Source organism: Mirounga angustirostris, unplaced genomic scaffold, assembly GCF_029215605.1.
Source record: "Mirounga angustirostris isolate CCGP_5_RB_7025 unplaced genomic scaffold, mMirAng1.0.hap1 SCAF_14, whole genome shotgun sequence".
Classification (NCBI taxonomy): domain Eukaryota; kingdom Metazoa; phylum Chordata; class Mammalia; order Carnivora; family Phocidae; genus Mirounga; species Mirounga angustirostris.
The window spans coordinates 72,500,385-72,518,654 of NW_026991722.1; the positions used below are offsets into that span (position 1 = coordinate 72,500,385).

Sequence of the window (18,270 nt, forward strand, 5' to 3'; positions counted from 1 at the left end):
GAAGTCTGTGATATTGTCAGCCTTTTGAGCGGAGGGAAAAGAATTGAGTAGCTTGAATACCATTTGGAGATGTGACTCGTTTCCTCGGGCCTAAGTGGGCCTGCACTGTTGCTTTGTATCCCAACAATTGGAGGGTGCCCTGCATGAATAGCTTCTCCTCACTTGGGCCTGTTACGTCAGCACAGAGTGCAGAGAAGGACAGAGCGCCAGTCAGTGAAGTGCCACGGGGTTGAAAACGCCTGCCTTCCCGCTGTCGGGACCCCAGACGGAGTCGCCACGCGCCCTTGCTGGCTCTGCACATTACAGACTCATAGTCTTCCTGTTCACTTTGTGTTTCTCCCGAGGCTGTCTGCCCATGACAATGGGAAGCTTCAAGGGCACGTTCTTATTTCTGTACTTGCCTCAGTGAACTAATAAATTACAGATTTAGTACAATTCAAAGCTGCTGATCCACTGAGGCAATTAGAATATGAATGCTTCTTTAAATCAGATTTAAATGTGTTACAAATAAAATGTACCACACTATGATTGGAACGGGGTAGCCGCTGAGGTCCTATTTTTACTCCCCTCCCTGCCCGCTCTGGTAGATTATGGGCACATCTCATCTTGTACAATCAGTGCTGGACAAAACTGTTTTGAAATTTTAGTGTTTCCCCTTTTCTTTGAGCAAGGCCTGACTTAAAGTGAGCATTAAGCAGGAAGTCAGAGGGGGCTCCTTGCCACAAGAGCACGCTGGCCAGCCCACCCGCGCCACTCGTGATGGCTGACTCCTATGTTAGTGTCCTGCTCTAACACGAGACCACGAGCTGGCCAGGCAGCATGGGCTCTCCAGAGCCCTGGGATCCCAGGTGGAAGTCCCCGCCTGGCCCAGGACCTGGACAGGAGCACCTGGCTGCAGCAGAGACAAGCCTTCAGGGTGGAAACTGCAAGGCTGCTCACAGCTCCCCATGGAAAAGCTCTGTCTGACGGAAACTCGACCCTGGCCTCAGCTGCAGCTTGAAGTCGAGTTAAAGGCCTGGGAAATCTCATCTCTGTTCTCTAGAAGCCATCACTGTAATGAGTTCCCTCTTGTTGGATTCTGTTTCTGGTCTTTTCTGTGAACTGCACTGTAACGGCCATTGTCACGGCTACCTCTTTTCACACAAAAGTAAATCTTGTCCTTCGCTCGATTCCTAGAAATGAAATCGTGAAGTCAGAGGGATGGTACGCTCCCAGGCTCCAGACACACTTCGCCAAATTGTACCCCCTTCCCCCCCCCCCCCGACAGGGCAAAGCGGCCAACACCACCACTGGACGCTGCACCATGCCCCGCTCCCCGCCGAATGTCCTTTTGTTCCTCTGTACCTGTTCCCCTTACCCGCCCTCCCTCCCTCCCTCTCGGGCTTGCCTCTCACACTCTATTTCCTCAGCTTGCCTCAAGTGAAGCCTGTGGCCCGAGGAGGTCGTGGGAAGCTTTTCCGTGTGACTGAAGACGCAGGTCTTGAGTTCCAGTTATGAACTTTGCTTAACTCCAGAGCTGGGGTGTGTCACCCAGTGTGGTGACAGCACCTGGGCGTGTGGTCATCTCCAGAGCCATCCACATACCGGAAGCCCTTTGAGAAGTAGTGTTCCTCTGGGAGGGCTCTTTGGCATAGCAAATGAGGAAAAATGCACTCTGAGGTTCTGTATTTACAAGAATAATTTACAAGCAAATAACCCACATTTCGTCCTTTGCATTTTTCAGTGCTGTGCAAGGCGTCTTAAATTTCTTTGGTAGCTTTTCCAGAAAGACCAATTGACTTCACCACATTTCTCGAGTTACAGTAAAGTCAGAGAATCTGAGGCCCTGAGTGAGCAGCTGATGATTGATGACAGAAGCCACCGTGGGTGGGGAGGCAGGGTTTGGGGACAGACTCCAGCTTCCCATAGTCACCACATGGCCCTTTCCCAAAGAAAGATGTGGGGCTCCTCTCAGCTCTGTGAAATCCATGGGCTTCCTTCTGGAGTTCTCCCCGCCTCTTCCTCCTCCTCCTCGCTTTGGCCATCTCTCAATACCATTTTGAGGAAACGTTCACCCCATTGCCCAGGTGCTCGGTCTTTCCGTGAGGAAGCTGTCAGTGTGTACCTTGTCGGGGAAATCTTTGGCAATCTAGCAATTTTGGTCACAGTCTGTTGAAGTCTATGTGGCATGTGGAAAGGCTAGGATTTGGAATCGGGGAACCCAGGTTTGATGTACCCCTTCTGCCTCCAGAGCCAGGCCTCATGCTGCCTGCCACCCCCCAGAGCCAAGGAGGGCAGGCAGCAGGCAGCGCCCTCTTCCAGCCTTCCACCCGCAACCCTCGCTGTCAGAGGTAGCCACCAGGGTCTGTGTTTCCCGCAGGCCATCTGGATGTCAGCATGGCAGCCACAAACCTGGAGAACCAGTTGCACAGTGCCCAGAAGAACCTCCTGTTCCTTCAGCGGGAGCACGCCAGCACCCTCAAGGGGCTGCACGCCGAGATCAGGCGGCTGCAGCAACACTGCACAGGTACCAGGGGCCCCGCGCGACCCCCGGAGCAGGGCCCCCCGGCCCAGCTGGGGCCGTAGAGCAAAGCAGGACCTGTTGTCGGGACTGTTTGAGACAGAAGCCGGCTCAGAAGCCATGCCAGGCTTGCTCAGGAGTGGAGCGAGAGGAGATTTCACTCTTCTCTCTGATGCGGTTAACCCCACCATCGCTGGAGTCCATCCCAATGTCTTCCCTCATCCTCTTTGCCTAATCAACACACACCAAGCGTAAAGCTGCAAAGTCATTCCTTGGCATACTGAGGATTTAGAAGATCAAAATGCAATGGTTAGGATTTACAGTGCATTTTGGAACTGATCGTCAGACTGTAACACACAGAGCAAGCTGCTTGCTAACTGTAGATGCCAGGGTGTGTCTTAGGGAAGGAGGGTCTCTCTGAGCCCTAGGAGGGACAGTGGCCGCTGGTGGCTCCTGCCATTTGCACGCCTGCCGCTAACGCGGCCAAGCCCTGCTCTGTCTGGGCAGGATTTGCGGGCTGATCATGGGAACCGGTTCTGCATTTTCAGAGCTGATGAAGACTTTGAAACCTACTGTAAACATACAAAATTAATGTATATGGTTTCCTTTTTAGATTTAACATATGAGCTGACACTCAAAAGTTCGGACCAGACAGGTAAGAACTTCTTCCCGGAAAGTGAATGGTGGTATTATTTCTGGTTGTGGCACATGTTGGTGCCATTTGTTCATTAGCTACACATCTAGAAGAAAATACATTGCTAGAAAGAGTTGCACGTGTGACCAGAGCTTTCTAAGAAAAGATGGGAAGGACGTTTGGACCCTGAGGTGTTATGAGGGGCTGTCAGTGGAGTGGGAAGGAAGAGTGGTTTTATTTTCTTTTGATGGACACATATATTTGGAATGTCTGTTATATGCTTTTCTTGATTTTGATATTTCTCCAGTGAATGTCTTCCTTCTCTAATCAAGAAATTAATGTAATTTAAACCAGAAAGAGGAGAAGGAACAGGGTCCCACCACCTCTGTCCGTTGAGCCTCACCCAGGACCTGGCACAGAGCAGGCGCTCCCAACACACTGGTTGAGTGAGGGACCAAATGACTAGATAGTCCCCAAAGAATCGTGAATGCCTTTCTCTAGACTGCAGTCTCGGAAATGCTTCCCCTCAACCAGAATCCTCAGGGACTCCCAAAGATATCAGCCTAATGGCAGCTGGGGCAGAGAAGATAGAACGGGGGCCCCTGTGGCTGATGACAATTAGCTTGCTCCCAGAACCAAGTGGGGATTTGAAAAGTGCAGAATCCACACGAGTCGAGATGCCTTTTCCTAAATAGGCCGCACTATGGTCTATTTATTATTCATGAGTGTGTCCAAGTACGGGTAACAGACACGGACCTCTCCATGGGTCTCGGTGCATCGCCAAGTACTGACTTTTCCATTTGTGATACTCAGGTTACAGTCTCTTAAGTGTGTCTTTCAGGGGCCCAGATGTCCTTTTGTCTGTGTGGCAGAGGAGGGGCCTCACTGAAGAGATAGGATGCCAGGCTTCTCCTCCCCCGAAGCCCTGGGCCAGGATCAGGGGCCTCCGGGGATTCCTGCACCCCTGCCACCCACATCTCGGGAATCAGGGTGTTTCATTTCCCACCCCCTCCTGGCCAGGCTAACCTGAAGATTAGTTCTTGCCCTTGAACCCTCTCTGCATACAGGAGGAAGGAACTCATATGCCTGGTCCCTCCTCCCCTGCCCCTAGAGAGCCCCTTGAGGGTCTCAGCTCTAAATCCCAAGGCCACCCACCCACCCTCCTCAGCGGCAGGGGCGCAAGGTGATGATTGGAGGCGGTATGAGAGCTCTCAGCTGGCCCTGGTGGGGGCATCTCCCCTCCCCAAGACTGGAAGTCACTGCTTTACCTTGGTGGATGCAGAACTTGCTCCATCTAGGGGCATGGGGCGGGGGCGCAGATACAGGCTCTTGGACCCCCTCCCCTGAAGGTTGATTCTGAGGCTCAGGGAGGAGACCTGAGAATCTGTTTAAAAAGTGCCACAGTGAGAGGCACCTGGCTGGCTCAATCCATAGAGCGTGTGACTCTTGATCTCGGGGTCGTGAATTCGAGCCCCACATTGGGTGTAGAGATTACTTAAAAAAAAAAAATTTTAAGTGATGCAGTGACTGAGCACTCAGGCAGCTGGGGAAATCTGTCTGTAGGTGATGAAGAGCAGTTGCCTCAGCTGAGTGCACATGCAGATTTTATGGGGAAAGACCGAAACTTTAAAAAGGATGTGGGTGTGGAGGAGGAGGTAGAGCAGAGCTTCCTATAGAAGAGTGGAAATTAGCAAAAGAGGAGGTGCTGATCCCTGGGAACAATGGTCACCAAGGAGCAGCTCTCTCAAGTCTCAGGGAGGTAGGGCAGGCAGACGCGGTAGCTCCTAAAAAGTCAGGAGCCAACAAACATCAGTCCATAGCCCTGGATTTGGGGCCCCACTCGGCCCGCATCCCCATGTGAGAGGTGCCCGCGGACGCTGGCTCCCAGCCCTGCACAGGCCCCGGTAGCGCTGGGGGGAGATCCTGAGCTGCTGGAGGTGGGCACACACAGGGTGGGCCGGGGGCTGAGGCGGAGCCCCCAGGCCCAGGAACAGCCGCCCTTTGAGACAGGAGGAGTTGGGGACCCTGTGGCAGGGAAGGCGGCAGCCTCCCCTCCTGTCTCCTCTGCAGCTTCAGAGTTTTGTGCTTAGACACGGAGAAAGTCTACAGTTGTCTTTCACAACGGGGCTTCGAGTGAAGCAGGCGCTTAGTACATGCGGCCCAAGCAGACAGAGGGATCTGCTCACAGTTTATTCCTCTTTGCTGGGGTCTGATAGCCTGAGATTGCCCGTTGTGACTTCAGCATTTTTGAAGTGTGGAGGCGTTCTGTGCAGTGAGCCAGGGAACCGAGAGCTGGAAGGCGCTCCGAGAGCACTCGATCCACACCTGGGTGAGGGAGAGGGCAGGGGGGTGGGAGCAAGAGGCCCCGGGGAGGGCAGCCGACACAGAAGGACTCCCTGCCTCTGCTCCGGGGGGTTCTAAACCCCGCCCCCTCGGCTTGTTCTTCTAGGAGAGGGGTCTTCCAGAAGCAGTGAACTAAAGAGAAGATGTGAAGAACTGGAAGCCCAACTGAAGCTCCAGGAGAACGAGAACAATGAGCTGCTCAAAGAGCTGGAGCAGAAGAACGCCATGATCGCGGTGCTGGAGAACACCGTCAAGGAGCGGGAGAAGAAGTACCTGGAGGAGCTGAAGGTGAAGAGCCACAAGCTGAACATGCTGTCCAGCGAGCTCGAGCAGCGCGCCAGCACCATCGCCTACCTGACGTCCCAGCTGCACGCCGCCAAGCGCAAGCTCATGAGCGCCAGTGGGACCTCGGACGGCAGCCCCTCTGGGAGCCCCGTGCTGGCCAGCTACAAGCCGGCCCCCCCCAAGGACAAGCTGCCCGAAACCCCCCGCCGCCGGATGAAAAAGAGCCTCTCGGCCCCCCTGCACCCCGAGTTTGAAGAGGTCTACAGATTTGGGGCTGAGAGCCGGAAACTCCTCTTGCGGGAGCCAGTGGATGCCATGCCTGACCCCACCCCATTCCTGCTGGCCAGGGAGTCCGCCGAGGTCCACCTCATCAAGGAGAGGCCTCTGGTCATCCCCCCCATCACCTCCGACCGTGGCCCGAGCGAGCAGCACAGCCCGGCCCGCGAGAAGCCGCACAAGGCTCACGTGGGGGTGGCCCACCGCATCCACCACGCCGCCCCGCCGCAGGCCCAGCCCGAGGTGGAGACGCTGGCAGTTGACCAGGTGAACGGAGGGAAGGCCGTGAGGAAGCACTCAGGGACGGACAGAACTGTGTGAGGCCTGCCCCAGGCGGCCCTTCACCTTCGGCTGTCGATGCACTGTGAGCACTACTAGGAAAAACTCATCCATGCTTTTGTTTGTTTTAAATCCAATGCATGCCAAATTTTTTTCAGACCTGTCAACAGATTATTCTTCTCCTGCTCCTCTTGCCCTCTTTACTGACACCAAAATACGATCGTGTCCTTGCTGCAGAATACGTATTTACTAATCGCTGTGGCCAAACACCTGTGTGCCGAATCGCTTGCTTCTAATCCCACTCCGTGTAACCTCCGTGCGCTCATGGACAAAGCACAGGCCACAGGCTGCATCACTACTCAACGTTAATGAAATCAGATAGTCACACGCCTCATTCTACAGCCAGAGCAATACATGCCGACCGACCTTGACCCTCTCGCTCCAGTTTCCAGGGCAGCCCGTCTGGAGCAGCCCCTGCTCCCTCCAGGAGACCCTGTAACCTCCCGACAAGCCTTTCCCAGGGCGGCACGGAGAGCCAAGCAGCTGTATGTGTGTATCACGGGAACGAAATATGATGTTACTTCTCATATCACTACAACCTGAACGTGTGTTATTTTTTGTTAGTTTTATCCAAAGTGTTCAAGATCCCAACAAACTTTATTTTCTAAACCTGCCTCTTTCTGTTTTGTGTCTTTTATTAAACCACCTGAGGGAGGAGCTGGGGGGAGGAGACTGTGGGAGCGGGAGAAACAGCTACCCCCCCCCCCCCCCCGCCCAGTAACTACTGCATTCTCACCCCATGTTCTCTCCCGGGGCTCTCGCCCCTGAGAAGACTGCACTTCCAGGTTCTGGCAGAAGCTACTTGTGCCCATGACTGGCCCCTGCCCTTCTGCCCTGCTGGTGCTCCACCCGGCTCCTCCCTTGCAAAGCAAAGCCACTCCTGCCCTCCAGCAGGCCTGGCCCCAGGGTGTGCGGAAGGAAGGGACGCCCAGGAGCCAGGCCGGGGTATTCTAAGTCTGCCCCCAGCCCCACGCAGACCCAGCCAGGGTGCAGGTAGGAGCTCATGCGGGAATGACACGCCAGCTCAGGGTCCTCACCCTCACCCGGCAGACTGGAGAGCTCTGGAAGGGGGGAGGGGTGGCGGTGGGGGACCACGGCCATCTCTGCTGGGGGCAGCAGCATGGGCCCAGGAAGGGGACTCTGCCGGACCCTGCCCAGCAGCCCAGCACTTCCACCTAATCACAACGTCTCCTCTGAGAAGAGCAACAAAACGACATACCTTAAAATGTTCTCTAGTATTTACTTTTCAAATATGCAGAATCCTTAGAAACAGTTTAAAAACCAAAACCATCTGCTTAATTTCTACGGAAAGAGATTAAATTGACTGATTTCAAATGAAAGGAAAAGCCATGTCCGTCCACCCCCAGCCGCTCCAGGCCCCGAGAGCTGACCGCAGACGTGACCACTGTTGCCGACTGCCCACATTCCCACCGCCAGCCCCGGACGGAGCTGGGCGTGTGGGTTTCTTGGCCCGGACGGTCAGTCGGAGTTCAGCGTGAGGCACACCCCCTGCAGCACCCAGTGAGAAATGTGTTTTGAGGTGAAGAGATCGGCTTCAAACACCAGACCAACTCCCATGGCGTTCCTTCTCATGGAGGTGGTGTAGACCGGCGTCCGGAAGGTGTTCTGCAAAGGAGAGGCAAGTGAGGTGTGTTGCCGGAGGGCAGAGGAGCTCAAGCCCAGGCCATGGGACACTCATGTGGGTGCAGATGGTGCAGCGCCTCCCGCCGGCCTGGCCGGGCCACCCTCCGCAGCCGAGCACCGACAGGGTGAAGGTGGATCCGGGCTGAGCGGGGAGGCACCTGCTGCCACCCCAGATGCGAGGACTTGATGAGGCAGGACGTGACAGGGTGGGCTTCCCCCACCCACCAGAGTTTAACCACCTGTGTTTTAAAGGGCCAGAATGTCTGAACCACCCCAAGTGTGACCCCCCCCGACCTGCAGTTTGAGGCGATGGGCTTCGATGGGGATGATCTTCAGAATCGGCAGGTCGACCACCAGCACCTTAGGTTTGCTCTTGATAAGACATCCTCTTTCTACATCCCAGTCAGCGCCTTCTAGATACAGTCCCGAGACAAAACATCCTAGAGATACCAGGAAGAGACGGGGATTTCTGTGGAGGCACCGGCGGCTCTCCCGGATGTCCGCGGTGCACGCACAACAAGTAACCGGCTCTCCGTCCCCAGACACAGCCCAGGCCTTTTTCCAAGAGAGGTGGCCGTCCTTTCTTCCCTTTGTGGAGGGACAGCCCAGACAGGACACTCTGTAGATCTCATGAGCCTCCCCCAGAGCCTCGGCGAAGGGGACGAGGGGTGGGCGCCTCCCCCAGCAATCTGCTTCAAGGAACACAGCCCAAAACGCTGGAGCCCCGGGTTATAAAGACGGAAGCACCGGTCATTCGGTACCACGGCAACCCCAAGTCCCCCCTGAGCCAGAGGGAGTGGGGGCAGGGAGTCAAACCCAGCAGAGAAAATGGTGTCTGGGGAACAGGACACGACAGACATGCACAACAGCAGAGGACAGTCAGTCACCCAGAGAGCGTGGTGGCCCTGACACCTGCCAGTTCCTCTGAGACCTCGCTGGCCTTGTGCTGCGGGGATGGTGAGCATCCCTGAACCTCTACCATGAAGCCCGTCTCGACGAAGCTGGCTCAAGAGCGCTTCTGTTGCTCACGGTTAAATGTCCTCCGACTCCAGGGCCCCGCCCTAGGAAGTGGCAGCTCCCAGCCAGAGTCTGCAGCATCAGTCACCAGTGTTGAAGGGACCTGACGTTATACTTTATGGGTCCAACCTCGTCTGATCTGCCTTCTGGCGCCCACGCCCCTGACCCCTCAGGGTTTCCAGGGAAGCCCTCGGGTGATCCAGTTCTGTGAAAGATCTAATTCTGACCGAGGAGCCCACTTCCCACAAAGGAGCCCAGGGAACATGGTTCAGGTCTCGCCTGACATCAGCCCCAGGTCTCAGTGCTGAAACTGGCAGAGCAGCGCGTGTGGCCACCCTCCGGTCGAGACTCGGGGAGCGCACCCATAGCACCGCTGTCCGCGGCAGCCTCACTTTCAAACGTGGCCTGGCCCTGTTTCAGCCCACACCATGCTTGTTGCTCTGCCTTGGGGACAGCTCGGGGAGGAGACTCCCCAGCCAGCTGACCGTACCTTGTCCTGCCCGCTCATTCACTTCATCTGCATCTTGGAACTTGGTCACTTGCGTGAACAAGGTGGAGCGGTCAAGCGGCCAGTTGTTCTTCCGGCAGGTGGCCTGCACCAGGGCCGTGAGGTAGGACTCTGGGATGTGCAGCCCCGAGAGCCACATCACGCTGGGCTCGCTCTCGGTGACCTGGAGGGAAAGGAGGGAAGCTGGCAGGAGCCTGGGGCCAACATCAAATGCCAGGGCCAAGCGTGAACCAGATGTTAAGTTCACGATTAAACATAGTTCACTTTGGCAGCAGAAAGATGGGCGTGGGTACAACTGGAAGCATGCTGGGGAAAACAAGCTGAACTGCCTGATTCCAGAAGGAATGAAGATCTAGATATAAAAGAACCAAGTCACAAAAGTACCAGATCAAATCTCCAATGGATGTTGTCAAGATCTTGGAGTTGGGAATGCTAAACCCAGAGGCCATAAAAGAACAGACTGATACATTTGACTAAATAAAACTGTAAGACTTTCTTACAGGAAAAAATGCCATAAGCAAAATCAAAAGACTTATGACAAGTTGGGGGAAACACAATACTGACAGACACAGGGCTAATCTCCCTGATACACAAAAAGCTCCAAAAGATCATTTTAAAAAGATGAAGAACTCGATAAAAATGAAATCAAGACACAAAAAGACGATTCACAGAAAAAGAAATGAGATACCTACGTGTGTGTAAGATATGCTCAGCCTCACCATAATTAAAGAAATGCACACCCACACGTATTATTATTTACCTATCACGGAGCAAAGATCCAAAATATTAAGAATACACAGTGTCGCAGAGAGGGGAGGAAATACTCGTGTTCGTTCACTGTGGTTCCCACTTCTCTAGAAGACTGTCTGACAAGAGCTGTCAGAATGTGAAATGCACACCCTGGGACCCAACTCTGCCATTGTAGGGATTTGCCTGTGAAATATACTCATGTGCGTAACTAAAGACATGGGCGCCAGAGCATTGTCCCTCCTAGCTAAAAAGAGAAAAAACCCAAATGGAACCACCTAAGTGTCCATGAGGGGAAAGGACGTGGAACATCTGTAAAACAGAGCCCCATTAAAAGAGTAAGTTAGATCCAAATGTACTTAGAGGAACAATGGCCAAGATGGACTCTGAGATGAATAAATCAGATTGTGCATAATAGGCTTCAAAGTCTTGAAAACGAAACAAAAAGGAAAAAACAATACAGGTATGCCTGTAGAGTCAGAGACCATTTCTAGAACACCCAGTCAACTGCAAAAGGAAGGTACTACTGCGGAGTTAGAGAGGGGTTGGGAGTTGGAGGTGGTTGGGGGCAGGGTCAGTCCGGGCTGAACCTCGAACCAACGAAAAGACCGTTGCCTCTACTTACCCACAACGTGTACTGGCTGAACCGTCGCAGGAAGTAGAGCATCCAGTTCCCAAGGGACTTTAACGTGTCCGGGGCAAGCTTTCTCCAGATACTAGGGATTTGCCCGAGGAAAAGAGACCTGGCTACGTCATCTAACTCGTTGCTCATGCCAACTTCTCCCACCAAGGCCTGTTCGCAGAGTCGAGAGCAGTCAGGCAAGACCATCAGAAAACTGGGTGGTGTGTCTAGGCAGTGGTGTGCGCGTTAGGAGCATGCTCACCCTCTGAAGTTCAGCCAGAGACTTGGACATCCGTATGACGAGCTTGTTGAAGCGTTCCAGCTCCTGCAGAAGCACTACCGACGTGGGGGAGATTCCCACCCCGAGGTGCTTCCTGATCTGGTCCAAGTCAAAGATTCTAGGCATCTTGTTTTCTATGTCCTTGGCAATGTGGCCAATGTAATCATCCCGGCTGATGCCACTGCTGGATTCCCCTAAAACCAGGACAGTTTTTAGGGAAAGCAAGGCATCTGAGTGTTGGGACTGGGGCATCCTGAGCCTTCTGGTTCGTGGAAAGGCATCAACAATATACAACCTACAAGAACCAAGAGCACCCTGTGCCAACACCTTCCACCCTAACCAAACCAATTCCGTCCTCCACAGACTTCACCTGTCTGAGGCTGCAGCTCCAGCAAGTGGGCCCACATGTCCCGAGCCGCCCGAGTGTAATATCCAATCTCAGCATTGGAATGAAGACCAAACACTTCGGGTGTGTTGGCCAGTGGGAGGGCCTCAATGGCTTCTATAATCAGAACAGGGAATACACTGTCACACCACCCTCATTTCTGAGGGCCCACTGCCTCAACATCCCCAGATAGGCAAGACTAATTTCCACTGCTTAAGGGGTGACACGTTTTTGAATAAAAATTCTATACCACCACACCCTAATACAGCTGTATGTTTATCATTTATGAAAATGGCTCAGTGGGCTTCCCTTCCAGGCAGAATCTGACATATTTGTCATCATTCTAGGACAGGAAATCTGAACTAATTCCATCAATGCTGAGGCTATAAAGAACGTGCTGGGCCCCCTATAAAAACATCATGGAGCACGCCCACCAGCCAAGGATCCCCACCAGCAGAGAGGTCAGAAGAGCCATCAAGCCAACCACAGAAAACAGAACAGCTGAAATGTATGGTGGATCTCCCTTAGAAAACAATTTTAACATACGTTTTGATGCCTGAGAAATCTCACCAACAAATTTTTCCTTTACATCACCAACGGGGATTTTATAGTCCACTTCCTTATTCCGGAAGAAGTGGAATGGCTGGAAAGTGTCAAAAACGAAGTCTCCCAGGTACTCATCCATGTAGATGGTCAGGATGCGCCGATCGAAGCTGTCGATGGCTCGTCCTCCGTACATGACCTGAGGTACAGGAAGCAAGAACTGGCTGGGAGCGCAGGACCCACCAAAGGACCCCTGAGACCAGACGTGCCCTTGGGGATGCTCCTGCTGGCCTGGCCACTGTGCAGCTCAAACCATGTCGATGGCATGCCTTGTGACCCACTGTGAACAAGAGGTGCCCTCATGAAGAGCCGGGAGCCCATAGGCCATTTGCAAAATCCCCAAAACCTAGTGAACAGACCACAAAACCACCAAAAAAGCCAGCTGCCGCTTTGGTCTTTGGAATTGGTGATGTCCCTGTGGGTGCCACCTGCAGGGCATGGGGGTGGGGGCTGTATAAAGTAATGGTCTCCAGAGTGGCCCTCCATGCCTGCTGGACAGGAACAAGATTACAATGACAGGCCCGAGGCCATGCCCACCCCTAGAGAACACAGCCCCCACAGTGATGAATCCAGAGCGTCCATGGGGATGGAGCCCACTTAGGAGAAAGACACCCAGGTGATGAGCCAACAGAATTCCTCAGAAACCTCAGGCCTCCAGCTGACGGGTGGCAGAAGCAAGAGGGGAGTCACCAAGGGCTTAGAGGTCACGCACGGGGCCCCGGGCCACAGCCCATCTCCAGCCCCAGGAGGCAGCCCATGAAGGGTCCCCCAAGAGGCTCCTACCTCTCCAATGAGGTACTTGAGGCTGCCCCACGGGATCCTAGGGTCATGTTGCTGGAAGGCTTTTGTTAGGTACGTGTTCAGAATCTCCATGCAGACCTTAAAAGAGGAGGCACCGGCGTGGTTATCCTCCAACCTACGAAGTCACTCCCGTGCTGACCCTTTCCTGAAGTGTGGGCGGCAGCAGCCGGGTGGTCGTGAATTGGAGAAAGGGTCAGGGGAGATGAGCCGGGTGAGGGGGACCAGCAGCCACCGCGTCTTCACCTGGAAGTCAGACTCATTGAAGTCATAGTACACGTTCCACCCGATCTTCCCGAACTTTCTCCTCTCCTGCACCACCGCGTGGAAGAACGCCAGCACATAGACCAGGGACTTGAAGGCCGGGTGCGGACACTGCTCCAGTGTGTCTTGAGAGATCTTGAAGTACGTTGCTCTCATGTTGAGTTTCAGCCCGTTGGGGGGCTCTGTAACAACCTGTCAGAAGACAAATCGTGACCAAAACCACAGACCCATGAGTCCAGCTTTGAAGAGGGTGCAAAATGTAGACATCTCGGCTTTCCCTTCCTCTCTGTGCGGCCACCTTTCCCATCCCCCACACAGCAAACGTCTCTTGTGAAAGGCCCAGCAAAGAAGTTAGGGAACAAGATACTGTTCTGGCTCCTGTTCATCAAATGACCCAAGGAAGGTGCTTTAGCTTCTCTGGACCATGGAAAGTAGTTAAGTTTTCCCTCAACCTGCCCCAGATGACAAAACCTTTCCAAACACAACTTCTCTGGAGAGTAAGTTAAGTGGGGCATCTAATCCGCTAGAGCACTGCAGATATGGGCAGAAGGTTTGATAAATGTGAAGTACAGGAAAACGAACCTAGATAGTGTTTTGGATACGTGTGGAAGTGGTAGAGACAGGCCTGAGAGGCGTTAACTGTCCCCCCCCCCCGAAAATCATCACCCAATACAGGACAGTGCTTATCTCTGAAGAGAGAGGAAGAGATGGACGTGGGAAGGGTGGGTGTGAGGGTCCGGCTGCGTCCTGGATTTCCAAACCCACATGCGTGCACACACGGGGCTGGGGGGCCGGGGTGTCTGTCAGAAGCCAGACCTTCAAGGACTTCTGCAGAATCCCAATGGGGAAGCCCTTGGTGGGGTCTGTGGTGAGCCACAGGCGGAAGTCCGGGTGCGGCTTGCTGATCCTCTCCAGGGACTTCTCCAGATCTTTCAGCCACTGGACCAGGAGATGGCAGTTCTGCAGCATCAGCCACTGCCCACGGGCCACTGCTGTCTCCAGCAGCTGCAGCGCTACCTGCACCAGGAGATGGGGCGGGGGGAGGGGGGTCGGCGTCCCAAAGCCATGCTGGCCCCATGCGCTCCCAGACACCCACCGCACACCCCCCGGAAATGAACAGCCCACCCCAGCCGGAGCCAGGGACCCAGGAGCTCCAGAGGTGCCTTCCAAGAACTATCTTTCAGAATCCCTCAGGGCCCGGAAGATGAGCCAGCACCTTCCACCCACCGGCTTCCCTCGGCCCCGGGAGCTCCAGGTTCTCTGGGACAGTCGCACCAGCGCCCTGACTACGTCCGTGGCCATGCCCTGGGGGCAGTGACAGCCCCGATCTGAAACGGGGACGTCACCGGGACAGGAGGAGATGACGACTACGTGTGAACAGACGTTGGGAACAACAGGGCACAGCGGCCTGGCAGGGTCTGCATGACAGCATGCCCGCGGTGGGACCATACGGCTGTCATGCATCATCCGGGCACCAGAGCACCACTGCCCAGAGGACCGGAAATGCACCCAGCTCCCGCGTGGAGCGGCACCCTCAAAACCAGATATTAACCAACTGTTAACAGAGGCAGGGACCTCACCTAAATTTAGAGTTCGTTCCTTCCAATAACAAATTACCTTTTCTTGGCCTTGACCCATGGCGAGGAATTTGAGGCGGTTTCCTCCAAAACCACTGCGCTCGGCTAATTTCATAAGGTCGCTGGCAGGGTCAGAGCCGGGACTGAGGATGAACACAATGGGCGAGTTTGGAGTGCTCTGCTCAAAGATGGCCTCGAAGCTGATCATGGGGGGCTGCACGTACCTAGTGAAGGAAACAAAGCAGGGTCTCTTGTGGAGGACAGCCACAGCGCACTCACCTCACCCCGTCCGGAAGCTTCTGGCTGTTCCTCTGGTATAAGTCTGCACAGGTTAGAGTCCAATGTCTACACACACATCACACACAGGAGGGTGAACTCCTAGGTGACACGGGCCCCACTGCGTCCCCCTAGCGCACCCCAGCACATTCATGGGGGCGCCTCCCGACAGGGGCCCTTCTGGGCAGACGTCCCCACGACACACAACCCAGAGGCCCCATGCCAACAACTCCACAGGTATGTCCTGAATAGCCCACTTCTCAAGATTTTTGAAAATTAGTTACCAACACATCAGGCTTGGGCGATTTGACACAGAAATCCAAATTTGTAACTTCTTTCTAAGAGTCGGGGGATCCAGCCACTGGGAGGTGGGCCCCTGCCAGCTGGTGTCAGTCAGCGGGAGCTAAGGGGCAACTGCCCCTGTGGACCAGGCTTGACCTCTCCCATGTGCCGCCGTCCCCAGCCAGCCCCGCTCACTCATTGCCGTCTGAGTTTGAGTTTGCAAGCCCAAGTTATCTGCCTGTCTTCAGTTCCAGAGCCGTGCTGTCCAATACGGAAGGCATTCGGCACGCTGGCCACTGAGCACTGCGAGTGTGGCCAGTGCAAACCGAGCTGTGCGGTAAGGCTGAATCACACGGGACTTTGAAGACTTAATACTAAATAAATATTTCCATAATGTTTGCATTGACTACATGTTGAAATGATATTTTAATGTGCTGAGTTAAATAAAATGTAATTAAAATTAACTTCATCCATTTCTTCCTGAACGCGGCTACTAGAAAACTTGACACATGTGACTCCCACTGAACCTCTCCCGAATAGCACAGAACTAGAGTGACTAACACTGCCAAAGTTGGGTGGCCACCGCTGTCTGCGAGTCCGGGGTGCGGGCGGGCGGGGACGAGCCCACAGAAGGGCCAAGCAAACTCCGTAACACACTTACTTCTCTCCCATTGTTTCAGTCACGTAGTCGGTCACTGCCCGATACACCCGATCCACACGGAAACAGCGCAAAATAAGCAACTTCTGGAAAGGGGTGATGTTGTTATCGTAACCCAAGGGAAATGGAAACTGCTCGAGTGAGTCCAGGTCATACCACTAGGAAAAGAACATTCATGGTGGCATCAACTTGGGAACGATATAGGCCCCCATTTCTATACGAAGCTCCCAAAAGTCGCTTTATAAAGGAATGAAACCTATACGAGTATGAACCTCCAAGTCACTTCTAGTCAGATGTGTCATTTTCTACCTCCCCCGCCCCCCAAAAAACGACGAATTTCAGGAAGGGAGGGGCTGAGTTTTTTTCACTGTTGAGTCCCATGGCAAGTGCCCATTTCTCGGATGGATGGATGGGTGGATGGACGGATGGACAGACAGATGGACGGTTCTCCCACACACCAGCTGACCCACATAAAGGAGAATTCCATCAAGGGTGTTGGAGGGAGCTGACTCCACTCTGAACGGGTCACTCGGGTCACAAGGAGTAAGGCTACGGTTGAAATCTCAAGCCCACCAACATGGAGGGAAGGGAAGGAGGGGAGAGAGAACATGGTCTCACCTCCTGCCAGACTGCCACGTGTTTCTCCACATCATCAGGAAGATTCCCAAAGTTGTCTGAGAACATTTCGGATAAAAGCATGATATCTTCCCAGCCCTGGTCAGACAACCATGCACAGGGCTTTTTTCGTTGGCTCTTCTCCAAGGAAATGTTTCCTAATCACAACAGAAGATGGAAAGTAAACAGCCAGCAGCAACGTGCCGGGAGGAGTGAGTAGTCGGGCCTTCGACTTCTCCCACTCCGAGGAGAGACCCGCGTCTCCAGAGGGGATGGACGGAGAAGGACACGTAGACTCACTTTGTCACTGTTGGGGACCCCACCCAGGCAGCTCAGCGTGGCCTCCGGCCTCAGGGCAGCCTGTGGGCAGAGACCCCGCTGCTCTGGGCCAGACCAGAACCACTTCGGAGGTTGCAATTGTCAACTGAAATATTTAGTAAAGCAGTGCTGTTGGACGGTGCCCGGGGCGGTGGGGGCGGGTGGGGGGCTCAGTCGGTTAAGCGTCTGCCTTCAGCTCAGGTCATGATCCCAGGGTCCTGGGACCAAGCCCTGCATTGGGCTCCCTGCTCAGCGGGGAGCCTGCTTCTCCCTCTCCCTCTGTGGCTCCCCCTGCTTTTGCTCGCTCTCTCTCTCTCTCTCTCAAATAAATTTTTTTTTTTTTTAATTGTGCTGCTGGAAGCCAAGTTCTAAGGAGAAGTTTGGTAATACTCTGGTTTGTTTTAACGAACCTCCATGTGTGTGCAACGGGGAGGAGGGGGGGTCAAGGAAGTGGGGAAGAATGAAAGGAGGCACGTTCATCACCTTTTAAGAAGAAATCTAATTCTTCCTGGGGGACTCTGCCTTCTGCTTGTTCTATCTTGATCGTCATATTGAAAGAGAAGAGTAACTTGTGTCTCTCAAACAACCCTGGAGGGAAACATCAGACGGGCACTGATGAGGTAAATTTGCTTTCAAAGTGGAGTTTCCTACACACGACAAGCTTAAACGTAAGAGAAATGAACTGAACGGCCGGACATCTCGGTGGCGCCCAGCACCCCCACCCCTCCACCCCTGGATGTCCGCGGCTGAGCCCACACAGCGCGGGCCCGGTCTGCGCAGGGAGCCCAGGAGCCAGCCTGCAGTCCCGCTCACTCGTGCATGTCCACAGCGGCCCTGCCTGCCGCACCCACCGCACCTGCCTGGGAGAGCAGAGCGGGGTCCAAAGGCGGCTGGAGGACCGCGATAGAAGGCCAGAGCCACCTTCTCGATGGAACACGGGTCGTTTGCCTAACCCTAAGTGTGAGCTCTTGTCTGGCGTCATCTAGGAGAGGCGTTAGCAAGCTCCCTGTAAAAGGCTAGATAGGAAATATTTCCGACGTTACAGGCTGTCTCCATAATTACTCATCCACCGCTGCAGCGGGGAAGCAACCACAGACGACTATAGACAAATGGCCCTGCCGGGTTCCAACAGCACATTATTTATACAAGCAGGCAGGGGGCCAGACCTGGCCTGCTGGTCACGGTTTGCCAACCTCCACTGCAGAGCAAGCACATTCCACCAACAGATCTGTTAGTGATGGGGGATGCTGAATACTAAAGTTCTTCTTCTTTAAAATAAAAAACAACAACATAAGAAAT

General features: G+C 54.1%; 2 protein-coding genes across 3 annotated transcripts in view; one reads left to right on the forward strand and one right to left on the reverse strand.

Annotated features, from left to right (window-relative positions):
* Nucleotides 1-6,986, forward strand: part of CCDC92 (coiled-coil domain containing 92) — a 31,014-nt gene extending 24,028 nt beyond the window's left edge. For both annotated transcript variants that reach the window (XM_064578245.1, XM_045887829.3), the window contains 3 exons: nt 2,360-2,506; nt 3,114-3,155; nt 5,584-6,986. In XM_064578245.1, the coding sequence (XP_064434315.1) occupies nt 2,377-2,506; nt 3,114-3,155; nt 5,584-6,359 (948 nt within the window). In that variant the 5' untranslated portion in view covers nt 2,360-2,376 and the 3' untranslated portion in view covers nt 6,360-6,986. The remainder of the gene's footprint in view (nt 1-2,359; nt 2,507-3,113; nt 3,156-5,583) is intronic.
* A 617-nt stretch (nt 6,987-7,603) lies between these two features.
* The window catches only part of DNAH10 (dynein axonemal heavy chain 10), a 132,177-nt gene continuing 121,510 nt past the window's right edge, over nt 7,604-18,270 (reverse strand). The window contains exons 66-79 of the mRNA XM_064578247.1: nt 17,455-17,559; nt 16,657-16,811; nt 16,042-16,196; nt 14,863-15,046; nt 14,062-14,262; nt 13,228-13,437; nt 12,967-13,062; nt 12,151-12,322; nt 11,566-11,697; nt 11,178-11,389; nt 10,919-11,086; nt 9,529-9,709; nt 8,316-8,461; nt 7,604-8,003 (exon numbers count right to left, since the gene is read on the reverse strand). Of these exons, the coding sequence (XP_064434317.1) occupies nt 7,857-8,003; nt 8,316-8,461; nt 9,529-9,709; nt 10,919-11,086; nt 11,178-11,389; nt 11,566-11,697; nt 12,151-12,322; nt 12,967-13,062; nt 13,228-13,437; nt 14,062-14,262; nt 14,863-15,046; nt 16,042-16,196; nt 16,657-16,811; nt 17,455-17,559 (2,264 nt within the window). The 3' untranslated portion in view covers nt 7,604-7,856. The remainder of the gene's footprint in view (nt 8,004-8,315; nt 8,462-9,528; nt 9,710-10,918; nt 11,087-11,177; nt 11,390-11,565; nt 11,698-12,150; nt 12,323-12,966; nt 13,063-13,227; nt 13,438-14,061; nt 14,263-14,862; nt 15,047-16,041; nt 16,197-16,656; nt 16,812-17,454; nt 17,560-18,270) is intronic.